This window comes from Cornus florida, unplaced genomic scaffold, assembly GCF_030987335.1.
Source record: "Cornus florida cultivar Cherokee Brave unplaced genomic scaffold, ASM3098733v1 CherokeeBrave_3.0.0_Hap2_Chr08, whole genome shotgun sequence".
Taxonomy (NCBI): domain Eukaryota; kingdom Viridiplantae; phylum Streptophyta; class Magnoliopsida; order Cornales; family Cornaceae; genus Cornus; species Cornus florida.
The window spans coordinates 31112858-31127757 of NW_026775578.1; the positions used below are offsets into that span (position 1 = coordinate 31112858).

General features: G+C 34.9%; 1 protein-coding gene and 1 pseudogene across 1 annotated transcript; both read right to left on the reverse strand.

Moving 5' to 3' along the window:
- Positions 1–424: 424 nt before the first annotated feature.
- On the reverse strand, positions 425–4148 carry LOC132271103 (probable cysteine protease RD19D). The gene is made up of 4 exons (XM_059772374.1): positions 3531–4148; positions 1682–1801; positions 1193–1436; positions 425–818 (listed from the first exon to the last, which is right to left on the reverse strand). The coding sequence occupies exons 1-4, from the start codon at positions 4020–4022 to the stop codon at positions 547–549; spliced, it is 1128 nt and encodes a 375-aa protein (XP_059628357.1). The 5' UTR covers positions 4023–4148; the 3' UTR covers positions 425–546.
- A 3387-nt stretch (positions 4149–7535) lies between these two features.
- LOC132271104 (probable cysteine protease RD19D) lies at positions 7536–11629 on the reverse strand (annotated as a pseudogene).
- Between the last annotated feature and the right edge of the window lie 3271 nt (positions 11630–14900).

Genomic DNA, 14900 nt, shown 5'->3' on the forward strand with positions numbered 1-14900 from the left:
CTTACGGAGAAAACTCAATTCTTGCTTACAGTGAAAGCCTTATTATGGCTTGTTTGGGAAGCTACAATTTTGAACCTATAAATAGGCCATGTGTATATACAGCTTATGAAGACACACTTGAATGAAAAAGTTTTCCATTCTCTCTCTCCGTGAAAGATTTATTAAAGTTTTCCATTCTCTCTATCCGTGAAAGATTTATTTCTCTGGATATTACTCTATATATACATATATATATATATATATATATTCATTACATACTACAAAATATCAACACATAGCTTAAAATGATATTCAACCTACTAGTCTGACCTATTTGTCAACGTATAAATTATTATTTTATCTCCATAGCATCTCTTTTTTCTTCATTCAGAGTGTAGCAACTGTGTATACACATCATGTATTTAATGCTTTAAAACGCTAGAAGTAGAACAAAGCAAGTGGACATGCAAGACAGTAAAATGCATGTCACACAACATGTTACCACTCATTTAAGCCATTACAGGAGCAGAACAACTTCGCATATATATATATATATATAGACATATTCTAGGAGGTTTGAGTCATCACAGCAGAGACCATTGTGTTCATTCCACACATGCCATGTCCCCTGCAGAGACGGTAGTAACCACTCTCGCCCCAACGCTTCCCCCACGAGTTCTTGATTATCCAGTAAGGTTTGTAGCCAAACCTGAGAATGGAGAAGCCTTTCGAGCCATACCCCACGAGTAGAACGCCGTGGTTGAGCCATTTCTTGCCACAAATGAGCGGACACGACACTCCACCGATGTAAGTTTGCATGAACACAGCATTCAATCCAACTGCAGGAATGTGTAAGCACACTCAGCAAGTTGTAATTAAATACTAACTCAATCACAAAGCGGTTTCTAGTGCTTTGCCTTTGCATCAGTTTGATTCAATAAGGAAGTAAGTTTTTTCACCTTATTTCTCATACAACAGACGCACAATGTCCTCTTCTGTTGACATCGTCTATAGATTTAAAAATAATAATAATAATAATAATAATGATGAGTACGAAATTTTGATATATTACTACGCAAATTAGGAAGTCCTTGTTTACTTTGAGTCATTGTAAAAACATATATACCCAATCTGTACACAATGAAAATACTAAATCATTTATATAAAACATGCCAAATGAAGTCGAAGCATAATTAGAATCAAGGAAGTAAACCTGCAAGAGGGCCATGGTGGACAAGATTAGCTGCTATCTGGTTTTCATCAATGGGGACATTGGTGAAATTCATTACTCTAACAGCTACTTTCTCGGGCTTGAACTTGCATTCGCCGCATTTTCCTGTATAAGGATATGAATCTTGATCTTCTAAGCCTCCCACCTCGATCAAATACTTGTAAGCAGTTGTCATAAGGCCTCCTAAGCATCCATTATTACAAGCATCCTTCTCTTTTGCATCACACTTCACGGAAAGTATAGATAAAATTATAATTACTTCTAATGTGCAATAATACACTTCTTTTCAACTTCAATTTTTTTTTGTTTGAAGAGAGAGATAAGGTCCGAGACTTGCAATACTATCTAATAGAGAAGGATAGAAATCATTGCCTAATCTAATAACCACACCAGAAGCATATTTTCTCCGGAGTTCTTGATACATGGGAACAATTAAACTTGTCATGATATTAAAATAGGATTGAAGCTAACCGTGTGATCACAATCTACAAGCTGCTGCTCACTCAGATTAAGAAGCTTCCCAGTTGCAAGGAAATTTGCTCCTTCAATAGATCCTGTTGTACTAAAAGCCCAGCACGCCCCGCAAATACCCTGTAAACAATATTGCAGATTCCAACCTTTTAATCACTAGAAATTAATCAAAGAAAAAAGAACCTCTAATTAGGAGTACCATCCCATAGTCACACAGAGAGCGCAAATGGTAGCATACCGTTACTTTTCTTTTTCCCTTGTTTATTTTCTGATTAATTCAATATTCAATAGATATACTTTTAAGGATAAAAACACTACAGAAGGTTGAGAAACCTTGTGCAGCTGAAAATAATTTAGAAGAACAAGTAAAAACAAATAAGAGTGGAACTACTGGTAAAGGTTATATAACATAAGGGTTATTCTTGATTTCTTTTCAAGCTCATCACGTCAAGAATACTTCAAAGCTGCAAAATTAAGAGACAATAAGAAATTTTTACAAATAAGCTGTATGTTTTGCATGTTAAATCCGAGTGTTCATTCAAAAGGGAGGGAGTGAGGAGGTGAAATTTAAGGAACCACTATTTTAACCTTGAATCCACCAAAAGATTTCAGCCCCTTCTACCTCTCGAAGTGGAACCAAAAAAAAAAAAAGTGCATATATTTTAACCTCAAAAGGGTGGGGACATTTTGCATAACCTAAGAGTGAAATTTAAAGAGGGACATCTCCAATTAGTAGTAAAAGACTGCCAGATAAGGGTGAACATTTTTGCAAGCCACATTCCATTTTGACAAAATTCTATTTAAATTGCAGCTCATTAGGTACCAAATTAAATGCTAGAAAATGATACTCAGGACATAGGGTGATTCATCCTAGAAGACGTATTGTGGCTCGGTTCTTTCAAAAGAATGCTCCTACGGCCTCCAAAGAAATACAAAAGCTTTTACAACACTAAATAATGGGAGTTGAAATCAATATTTCCGAAATGAACATGTCCCATCGGGTAATTTTCTAGTGTATTATGGTGAATCCTGGCACCTAAAAAATAACAACTGTTTGACACACCGGAAGAGACACTCCGGGGAAGATGCAATAGCTTTCTAACAATTAAAGATTGGTTATTTTTGAATTGGGTATTACCTGATGCAAGCTTGATTAATCTATCCACGATTGAACTTGAACTTCTTCACAAGGTCAATCAAGTTCCACAATTACTCAAAATTCCACTTATGCTGGAATTGAAATACAGCATACAAGTTAAGGACTAATACAAAACAATCTAAATCCAGGTGGAATTCTCATACAAGCTGTAACTACCTTTTTTTTTATGGACATTCCCCCAATAATGTAATAGTAGGGGTGACAATATATGACACGGCAGGCTAATACGACACAACATAGGAGGATTTGGGTTTGGGCTAATGGTATTCGTGTCGACACTAATTAACCCGCTAACTAAATGTGTCAAATAAATATATCGAGTTCGTACCAAAAAAATCCATTTAGCTAAATATGTAAAATAAACATGTTGTATTCATGTCAAAAATAACTTTTCTTTCATATCAAATCTTGACTTATTTATTAAATAGGTTATGCCGTGTTACACTTAATAATAATCAGTGGTGTTCTTGTCAAGGTTGTGATCGGATCCTGTTCGTATCACACGTACAGTTGAAGTATAAAACATAGATGTTATCAGATGACCTCTTTTGTAAATAAACGTGTGCATCTGTGTGTATAAATGTGTGTGAAATTATGGATGTGTAGTGTAGACATATACATACTTGTATGTATATATATATGTATATATATATATATCGCAATTCGCAACTAAATAATACTGAAACTAACCTGCATCTTGACCTCAGTAACTGCGCCTTTCTCTCTCCAGTCAAAACTCTCCGGCAAACCCCCAACCTCCATCACGGTCGCCGTACCGGCGATACCATCGTTCAAGTGGGACCCACCGCCGCCTTTGACTCCCATAAACGCCGCCTCGAACTCCTCCTCAGACAGATCGGAGAAGGGCGTGACGCCGTGGACGGCCGTGGGATCGAGCGCCTGGTGCTCCGCCGCTCTGATGAGGTTCTTGGCGAAGATCCCGAGGCGGTGCACGTACTCCTCTCTCGTAGAGTACTCTTTCCCGTGTTCCTCCATGAAGCTCCGGAAGTGATGCTCTGTGGCGGTGCCTAGAAGCTGATTGTGGGAGTAGTAATGATGATCGTCTGTGACTTGGAGTATCTTTGGGTCTTGTGGGCTCGCATGGAGGGTTGGACAGAGCGCGAGTGCGCATGTTAGGACTGCGATACTCACCGTGTAAGTTAGACCACCTCCTCCTACCATCTTTCTTCAACTGATCTGCTCCTACCTGTGTGCTTGTGCTGTCTCTTCACAGTGAAAGAGTGCGGAGGATGGACCATGTGTGATTACAGAATTGCCCTCACTCGGCATTTTAGACTTGACAGTTACATTATATGCTACTCCATAGTAGTTTATAAATATCCAATTCAAATCAAGGTCATCGACCAAACAGGATCAAAGGGTAGAATAGTAATTCACGAACATGTACGTGGCTTATGGAATTTATCGCTTTCCTTAGGTGACACGTGGATAATCTTGATGCCATCAGGTTCTCGACGTGCATTCATGGTTTGATGCCACCTGGTTTCTCTGTTAATTCGCCACTCGCTTTCAATAAAAAGAGATTTTTTTCTCTCTCTCTCTCTCTCTCTCTCTCTCTCAGCTCAGCAATTTAGAACAAATTAATAATTAGATTTAAAACTCATTAAACTCTTGTTTTAAAATATATACTCCGTACTACATAACATTAATATTATATAATATATTTTAAAATTATTATTACTATTTTTCACAATATTAAAAAAATTAACAAAAATTATAATTATAATTATAATGGGTAATTATTTTATTATATTTAATTTAATTTTTAAAAAATATATTTTGAGTAGGTTTGAAATTGTATTTAGTTTATAAAAATTATTGGTAATAAAACAACGGAAAAGTCCGAAATGAAATAAGATACTCTATTCTATACAATACTCGCACTGAAATCCCCACATACTAGTTTTTTTTTTAGCACTATTCTAATTATGATTTTTTTATTAATTTATAATCGATTAACATGTTATCAAATTTTAGTTAATGCACCTATGGATTACACCACAAGAAGGAAATTCGACACGTAGGAGAAAGGTTACAAATTTACAATAATTTTCCTCACTCCTCACTCCTCCACATCCATGTGGCATAACACATTCATAAAATCTAAACACAACTAAACTATATAAAAAAACAATTAACATTTGTTTTATAAAAAAATTGAGAAAGAAAATGAAGCTATCTTCAAAGTTGTCATCTTTAATAAAATTTCATTTCTTTAATAACAAAAAAAATAAAAATTATAAAAGGCTTTTATCTTTAGACTGAAATGCATATTTTTTAAATTATATTTATAAAAATCATTTAAACAAATAAAAATAACCTAAATTCTCTCCAATGCACTGGTTCTCGGTGGTGCATTAGAGACTATTAGAATCAAAATTATAGTAGTGAGGCTCATTATTAAAGAACCCGAATTCTCTCCGGTAGAATTGTAAAACTGTTCTGTCAAGATTGAAATGCACCTTGCTAAAAGGTTGTGATATTTTGTAAGGTGCATTCCAAACTCATACACCGGCTCATCTTCGAGGAGTGACAATGGTGGTGGTGCAAGTGAACAAACAGATATGGCATCATGCTGCTTCAGAAGGTAATCCGGTGGAGGAATGAAAGCTTATTATACAAGTGAAATGGTGAAATGGTGAAATTGGTGCTGCTTCTAAGGGAAATTGGTGAGGGCATGGAAATCCATGGTGGCAATTGCAGAGAATGGATGGATGGCTGGCTAATCATGGTGGTACTTCCAAAGGAAAAAATGCAATTAAAATTCCTGAAGCAATAATAAAGAAATAGACAGTAGGCATAACGCATTCATAAAATCTAAACACAACTAAACCATATAAATAGACAATCAACGTTTGTTTTATTTGAAATTGAGAAAGAAAGTGAAGTTACCATCAAAATTGACATCTTTAATAAAATTTCTTAACAAAACTATAAGTACTTTAATAACAAAAAAATAAAATTTTTAAAATTATAGAAGACTTTTATCTTTGGACTGAAATGGATTTTTTTTAACTTATATTTTAAAAAACCATTTAAGCAAATAAAATAATCTAAATTCTTTCCAATGCACGGATACTTGGTGGTGCATTAGAGAAAACTAGAATCAAAATTATAGTAGTGAGGCTCATTAGTTAGAAACTCGAATCCTCTCTAGTGGAATTGCAAAACCTGTTCCACCAAGTGGTATTCGTACATGTGGTAAAACAACAAGGCAATGTTGAAGAGGTGGCGTTAATCATCACTGTTAGATGCTGATTGTTATTGCATTAGGTGCAATTTGTTGCCTCCATCATTCTTTTATTATGGAAATACCATTATATCAATATACCTTTGTTTGAATTTTCAGGAAACTACTTTATTTTTACATATTAATGAAACTATGATACTAGTCTAATTGTGTCTTTTTTTTTTTTTTGTGTTTATTAAAATACAAATCCAAAATGTTTATGAATGATGATCCTAATAATGTTTTGGAAAATCTTAACTAAATTAAAACTAACGAGACAGTCAAAAAAAACTATAAACTTATAAAGAATATATAGCGTTACTCTCTACCTGATTTATCCCATTAAATACTCTTTTCACTCTAAAATAAATATCACCAAACATGAGTGCATTGTGTTATTTGAAGATAATTTAGTTTTTCATTTTTCTCTCTAAACAAATTAAAATTCTCTACTCGGTCTTAGAGCTTATAGCTATAAATGAGATTCTTATCTATATATAGGTATTTTACTCTCAAATCGGCGTTTTAATTTTTAGAACTCTCCGCCTAAAAATCTATCAATTTACAAACTCTATAAAATTCTATAAATACTTTTATAAGCACTCCATTCTAGAATCCTTTATTTATTTTAAAAATATTTCACAATTTTCACATAAATATGAAAGACTACTCATGTCATGCAACCTTCCCAAAAACAAAAACAAGATTCCACTCATGCCATGCAAAGCATACTTCATTGAATTGTCTTCCCACTTTAAGTTCATCATTTTGATTTCTTTACTTTCAATTAATTATTTATGTGATTTGTTTACCCATCTAATATTATCGAGAATAATAACTTATCCATGGAGCTATAAGTGTCGTTTTGGTTCATTTTTTGCCTAATTATTATTTCGTTGTGGATCTTAAAATTGATTACAGTAAAAAAAAACATGACCACGGTCACCATATGCAATAGCATTGGTCACTTTCATTACTTTTCAATTACAACAATTATTAAGACCCCAACAAAATAACAAAGAACAAGTGCACAACAAAGGTTTTTTTTTTTTATTTTTTTCTCAATATATTACAAATGTCATTTCGTCAACAATTATTTTGAAAATTGTTAAAAAAGTAAATGAAAATATGAACATTAATAGTGATATAAATTATTATTTTATCTCCATAGCGTCTCTTTTTTCTCCATAATCCTGCAAGGTTTCTTTTCCGGATAGTTCTGTTTATCAATCCTTTCAAAACAACCACTGGTGGATTCTGAGCCCACCCAAAAAAAATTTTTTATTAAAAAATTTACTGTACCACCCGGCCAAGAAACAAAAAAAAAAATATTACTACCATTACCCAGCCAAAAAAATATTAACCCACCCCATCAACAATTCCTTAAAAACAGCTCTTAACAATCCATTAGTGTATTTAGAACATTATAAACCTTAACCATCAAATTCTACAAAAACAATTAACTTCATTTAGAGTGTAGCAACTGTGTGTATACAACATGTATTTAATGCTTTAAAACACTAGAAGAAAGCAAGTGGACATGCAAGACAGTAAAAATGCATGTCATACAACATGATGTTACAACCCATTATAACCATTACAGGAGCAGAACAACTTGGCATATATATATATATACACACACACATATTCTAGGAGGTTTGAGTCATCACAGCAGAGACCATTGTGTTCATTCCACATATGCCATGTCCCCTGCAGAGGCGGTAGTAACCATTCTCGCCCCATCGCTTTCCCCACGAGTTCTTGATTATCCAGTACGGTTTGAAGCCAAACCTGAGAATGGAGAAGCCTTTCGAGCCATACCCCACGAGTAGAAAGCCGTGGTTGAGCCATTTCTTGCCACAAATGAGCGGACACGACACTCCACCGAGCGGACATGAACACAGCATTCAATCCGACTGCAGGAATGTGTAGGCACACTCGTCAAGTTGTAAATACTAACTCACAAATCTAGTGCTTTGCCTTTGCATCAGTTTGATTCAATTACTAAGTAAGTTTTTTCACCTTATTTCTCATACGACAGACGCACAATGTCCTCTTCTATTGACATCGTCTATCGATTTAAAAATAATAATGATAATGAATGTGAAATTCTGATATATTACTACACAAATTAGGAAGTCCGGTTTACTTTGAGTCATTGTAAAAACATATAAACCCAATCTGTACACAAAATGAAAATACTAAATCATTTATAAAACATGCCAATTGCGAAGCATAATTAGAGTTAAGGAAGCAAACCTGCAAGAGGGCCATGGTGACAAGATTAGCTACTATCTGGTTTTCATCAATGGGGACATTGGTGAAATTCATAACTCTAACAGCTACTTTCTCTGGCTTGAACTTGCATTCGCCGCGTTTTCCAGTATAAGGATACGAATCTTCATCTTCTACACCTCTCGCCTCGATCAAATACTTGTAAGCATTTGTCATAAGGCCTCCTACAAACATCCTTCTTTTAAGTATAGATTAAATTAGAATTACTTCAATGTGCAATAATACCCTTCTTCTCAATTTCTCTCTTTTTCTTGTTTGAAAAGAGAGATAAGGTCCGAGATTTGCAATACTAACAGAGAAGGATAGAAGTCATCGCCTAATCTAATAACCACACCTCTAACTTAGAATGTTTAAAAAAAACCATAAAAAAAAAAAAAAAAAAACAGTGAATTGCAGGGCCAGAAGCAAATTTTCTCCAGAGTTCTTGATACATGGGAACAATTAAACTTGTCATTATATTAAAATAGGATTGAAGCTAACCCTGTGATCACAATCTACAAGCTGTTGCTCACTCAGATTAAGAAGCTTCCCAGTTGCAAGGAAATTTGCTCCTTCAATAGATCCTGTCGCGCTAAAAGCCCAGCACGCCCCACAAATACCCTGTAAACAATATTACAGATTCCAACCTTTTAATCACTAGAAATTAATCAAAGAAAAAAGAACCTCTAATTAGGAGTACCATCCCATAGTCACACAGAGAGTGCAAATGGTGGCATCGCCATTACTTCTAATTTTTCCCTTGTTTATTTGCTGATTAATTCGATATTCAAGTAGATATACGTTTAAGGATAAAAATACTACAGAAGGTTGAGAAACAAAAATAATTTAGAAAAACAAGTAAAAACAAATAAGAGTGAACATAAGGGCTATTATTGATTTCTTGTCAAGCTCATCACATTAAGAATACTTCTAAGCTTCTAAATTAAGAGACGATAAGAAATTTTTACTCATAAGCTATCTGTTTTGCATGCTAAATGTTCTTTTATTGTTCAAATACAGACATCATAAAAATGAAATTAAGCCGAGTGTTCATTCAAAAGGGAGGGAGTGAGGAGGTGAAATTTAAGGAACCACCATTTTAGCCTTGAATCCACCAAAAGACTTCAGGCCCTTCAACCTCTCAAAGTGGAACGAAAAAAAAAAAAAAGTACATATACTTTAACCTCGAAAGGGTGGGGACATTTTGCATAACCTAGGAGTGAAATTTAAAGAGGGACGTCTCGAATTAGTAGTAAAAGACTGCCAGAAAAGGGTGAACATTTTGCAAGCCACATTCCATTTTGACAAAAATCTATTTATATTGCAGCTCATTAGGTACCAAATTAAATGCTAGAAAACGATACTCAGGACATAGGGTGATTCATCATAGAAGACGTACCGTGGCTCGGTTCTTTCAAAAGAATGCTCCTACGGCCTCCAAAGAAACACAAAAGCTTTTCCAACACTAAATAATGGGAGTTGAAATCAATATTTCGGAAATGAGCATGTCCCATCGTGTAATTTTCTAGCGTATTATGGTGAATCCTGGCACCTAAACAAAAACAACTGTTTGACACACAGGAAGGAGACACTCCGGGGAAGATACAATAGCTTTCTAACAATTAAAGATTGGTTATTTCTGAATTGGGGATTACCTAATGCAAGCTTGATTAATCTATCCACGAATCCACGATCGAACTTGAACTACTTCTTCATAAGGTTAATCAAGTTTCACAATTACTCAAAACAGCTTAACCAAACATCCACTTATGCTTGAATTGAAATACATCATACAATTTGAGGACTAATACAAAAAAACTTAAATCCAGCTGGAATTCTCATACAAGCTCCAACCACCTTTTATGAACAGTCCCTTTTTTTGTCCTTCTAAAAACTACTACATTGATGAACGTAGGGTTGCTTATTTTCACATGTGGATATAATGAAGTTTGTTAAAAGCCTGTCTGCACTAAAAAAAAAAAAAAAACAGTGCTACTAAGGTGCGAAAAAGTGGTATCTCTGCATCCAAAATAATAGTGGTACTTATTCACCTAAAAATGGTATCTTTTAACAAATAAACAGTATTTTTTCACGTAACTTAATATTTTGGCCCATTTCTATTTTTTTTTTAAACTATAAGATATGGGTCATCAATACCATTTATATATAATAATCCCTAAACCGAGGATGTTATGAGAGGACTTCTTTTGTAAATAAATGTGTGTGTCTGTGCGTATATTTGTGTGTGTGAAAATTGTGGATGTGTAGAGTGTAGACATATACATACTTGTGCATATATATATATATATATCGCAATTCGCAACTAAATAATACTGAAACTAACCTGCATCTTGACCTCAGTAACTGCGCCTTTCTCTCTCCAGTCAAAACTCTCCGGCAAACCCCCAACCTCCATCACGGTCGCCGTACCGGCAATACCATCGTTCAAGTGGGACCCACCACCGCCTTTGACTCCCATAAACGCCGCCTCGAACTCCTCCTCCGACAGATCGGAGAAGGTCGTGACGCCGTGGACGGCCGTGGGATCGAGCGCCTGGTGCTCCGCCGCTCTGATGAGGTTCTTGGCGAAGATCCCGACGCGGTGCACGTACTCCTCTCTCGTAGAGTACTCTTTCCCGTGCTCCTCCATGAAGCTCCGGAAGTGATGCTCTGTGGCGGTGCCTAGAAGCTGATTGTGGGAGTAGTAATGATGATCGTCTGTGACTTGGAGTATCTTTGGGTCTTGTGGGCTCGCATGGAGGGCTGGACAGAGCGCGAGTGCGCAGGTTAGGACTGCGATACTCACCGTGTAAGTTAGACTACCTCCTCCTACCATCTTTCTTCAACTGATCTGCTCCTACCTGTGTGCTTGTGCTGTCCCTTCATAGTGAAGAGTGTCGAGGATGATGAAATAAGACTGTTTCTGACCATGTGTAATTACAGATTTGCCCTCACTAGGCATTTTACATTATATACTAGTTTTTACATACCAATAAATCAATTATATATGCCCGTATATGAATCCAACACAATACATCCTGAAAATAATATTTATATTTAATTTTATGAAGAAAAAAAAAAAAAAAAAAAAGGTGACCGACTAAGCAGGATCAAAGGGTAGAATAGTAATTCAGGAACATATACGTGGGCTTCGTGGAATTCTATCCACTTTCTTAGGTGACACGTGGAGAATATGATGCCATCAGGTTCTCGACGTGCATTCATGGTTTGATGCCACCTGGTTTCTAAGTAGACAGGAGGAGGACTTCCCTGCGTATGCAAAGTTTTATCTTTCTCTGTTAAGTAGCACTCGCTTTCAATAAAAAGAGTTTTTGTTTCTCAGCTCATCAGTATATTCTACTCTTGTTTTAAAAGATATTACATAACATTAATATTATATGATATATATTTCAATTATTATTATTATTTTTCACAATATTTAAATTCAGAATCATTAAATTAACAAAATTTATAATTATAATTGGAAAGAATTTTATTATATTTAATTTAATTTGAAAAAATTATATTTTTATTATGTTTGAAATTGTATTTAGTTTATAAAAATTATAGGTAATAAAACAACACAAAGGTCCGAAATGAAATAAGACACTCTAAACCATACTCGCATTGAAATCCTACATAGTTGTTTTCTTTGAGCACTATTCTAATTATTACTTTTTTATTAATTTATAATCGAATAACCTGTTATCAAATTTTAGTTCACATAAGGGAATTTTCGTCCCATTATTAAGTTAATTTCAGTTGTTGCTAATGCACTACAAGTATCCATCGCTAGAGAGAATTTTATCCATGTAAATTTTGAACCCAATATTTTTGTTCAAGTCTTTAACTTATTTCTTAGACCTTGATCGTGTTTAGGGAGAATTAAATAATTTATTTAGTTTGTAATTCTGAAACAATTATCAGGAATTCATAAAATAAAAAACAGTTTTGAAAGACAATTTTTTTAAAACAGGTCTTTTTATAACTGAATTTTCAAAAAACTGAACCAAATAAAAAAAAATTTTATAATATTTTTTAATTTCAAAATTACAAACCAAGTAAGGCCAAATTCTCTTTTATTCCAAAATGATGGCAAAATGATCCGCCCCATTCAGAAGATGCCAAGGTGTGGGTGAAAATTCGGCACAATTTTATGTGGAGACAGGAAGGTACAATACCCTATTTATGTTACAAAATAACCATGAAATGACTGTTCTTCATTAAAAAATAAATAAATAAATAAATAAAAATAAAAATTACTAATAATTGGAGTTCCTTGATTCTCTTAAGTTGTTTTCTCATATCACTTTGTCACATTGAATTTATTTTATTAGTAAATTAATTGAGTATGGGAACAAGACGGAAGGACGAGAGTAACTTATTTTAAAAGATATATAAATATATTACCGCTGTACCGCTGAATGGTCGATAAATAGCAATGTTACAAACTCTATTGGAACATTAATTCAAAGGCCTCATTTTAGACTCAAAAATTATAGAGTTGAATTTCAGTTTTAATGTGTTGCGTGCGGTATAGCACATTGCACTGTGAAATTGGTGCTGCTTCTGTTCGCGCGGTTTTTGTTCCCTACGCCGGTCGATGGACTCTTCGCGGGCGTGCCAGAGTATTTGTACAAAATACCCAAAATATGTAATTGAACACCAGCCTATCTCTTTTTTCGATGGCTGACTCTCAGGCGATTGTGTGGGAGAGAGACTAGTAAAAACTCCCAGCAAGATTCTTTTATGCCTTGTTTGTAGCAAGGACTTTTTAGAGTGTCTAAAGAAATGTAACGGCTAATGAATGTTTGAATGGATGGAATGACCGAGTGAAGACAGGCGGCAAGAACTTAATCGATCGCCGGCCGAACATGATGGCGAGAACTTAATCAATCGCCACCAGCCAAACACAATGGCAAGAATTTAATCAATCGCCACTGAAACGTGATAGCAAGAATTTAATCAATTGCCATCAGCCAAGTAATGACAAGAATTTAATCAATTGTCACTACGATTCAATGGCAAGAATTTAATCAATTGCCATTGAATTGAAAGCCTAACTAAAATTGCGTAATTAAAATTGGCATAATTGAGTAAATGACTGAATCGAAATAGTTGACGAGAATCTAATCAATTGCCATTAAATTGAAATAAAGAAATTGATAGGAAAATGACGTAGAGTCAATTGAAAACATTTTTAGTTGAAATGCATGTTTTGTGGTGGTGCTGGACGAATTGGAAATGGAATACAATACTTCTATTTATAAAAGTTCTATCTCAACTTATTTTCCTAATTAATTGCCAGAAAATCTCTTTGCTCCTTGATTTTCTTCACTTTATTACTCAAACTAAACCACGTTCCAATAGTCTTTTGCGTCTCTTCTCTTCTTGCTTCAATAGGAAAGTCCTTGCTGAAATCTCTCCTTGATCCAGTCAAATGCAAGTTGTCGAAAAATATGCTGAAAAGTTGCTGGAAAGTTGCTAACTTTTAGCAACTCCTTTCCTTAAGTTAGGCTGAAAACTTCCCTTAAATGGCTGGAAGACCATTCATAACTTTTACCCAAATTATCCCTCACGTGACGGCCTCTCTTTTGAATTCCTTATTCCTTTACAACGAAATTCCTATTTCATAGGAATCTCATTCCAACTAAATTTCTTATATCCAAACTGAAATAATATATTTGAATTAACTCAAATATTAATTACCAAATTTCAGCAACAACCTTATTGGATAAGGTGGCTAAATTCCTAGATTTTCTCCTCTTGTTTCTCAATTGGCCGACTTTTCTTGAAACCATACTAAACAAGTGTCGGCCCATCCCTGGTCCACGTCACCACTGAGGTGGCTGCCAGTTTTTGGTGCCAACAAATGCCCCCTGAATTTCAATGTTTTATCGGCCACTCAGGCCGATAAGATTTTTGGAATTTTAAAATGTATTGAAAAGAAACTGGCAGCTTACGAGTTTCTAAACTTTATTTCTTCCGGGTCACCTCAAGTTGGTCTTTATTTTGCGTCAGCCAGAACTGGCCGATCCTGGTTCTTCCATTATTCCCTTAAAGTCGGCTGATACCCCTTAAAATATTGGCTATTTATAAACCCATGATAGACCTCACCATTAAAGTTTCCCAACTCTACTAGTAAGGCATGATCGTGATCGGCTGGGATCAAGCAATTATGTAATGTCATTTAGGCCGATCTAACTGGCTTCTATTTTGAAAGAACAAAATTCTGCCAGTATGGAGCTTTTCTGATGGTTGATCCTCTTGAATTTTTATACTCCCATGGAGCTTCTGAAAGTACGCCATCCCATGTTTTTGAATAGTCATTTTCTTTGATGACTTCAGCTATATCAGCCAAAAATACCAAGAATAGTATTTCTTTTGTGGCCGATTTTTTATCTGCCGGGGTAAGCTTTTAGAATGCCAGCGGCTATGGCCTGTCTCATCCTTGATTTTTTATTTGGCACCTCAACAGCTGGCCGATGAAACATTATCTTCAGCCAAAATACCTTTTTGACTAACCTTTTAGAGTT

Coding starts and splice junctions, on each gene's coding strand:
- LOC132271103 (XM_059772374.1), bottom strand. CDS start 4,022: ATGGTAGGAGGAGGTGGTCTAACTTACACGGTGAGTATCGCAGTCCTA. Junction 1,802..3,530: donor TTACTGAGGTCAAGATGCAG/GTTAGTTTCAGT, acceptor TATTGTTTACAG/GGTATTTGCGGGGCGTGCTG. Junction 819..1,192: donor CCACCATGGCCCTCTTGCAG/GTTTACTTCCTT, acceptor ACATTCCTGCAG/TTGGATTGAATGCTGTGTTC.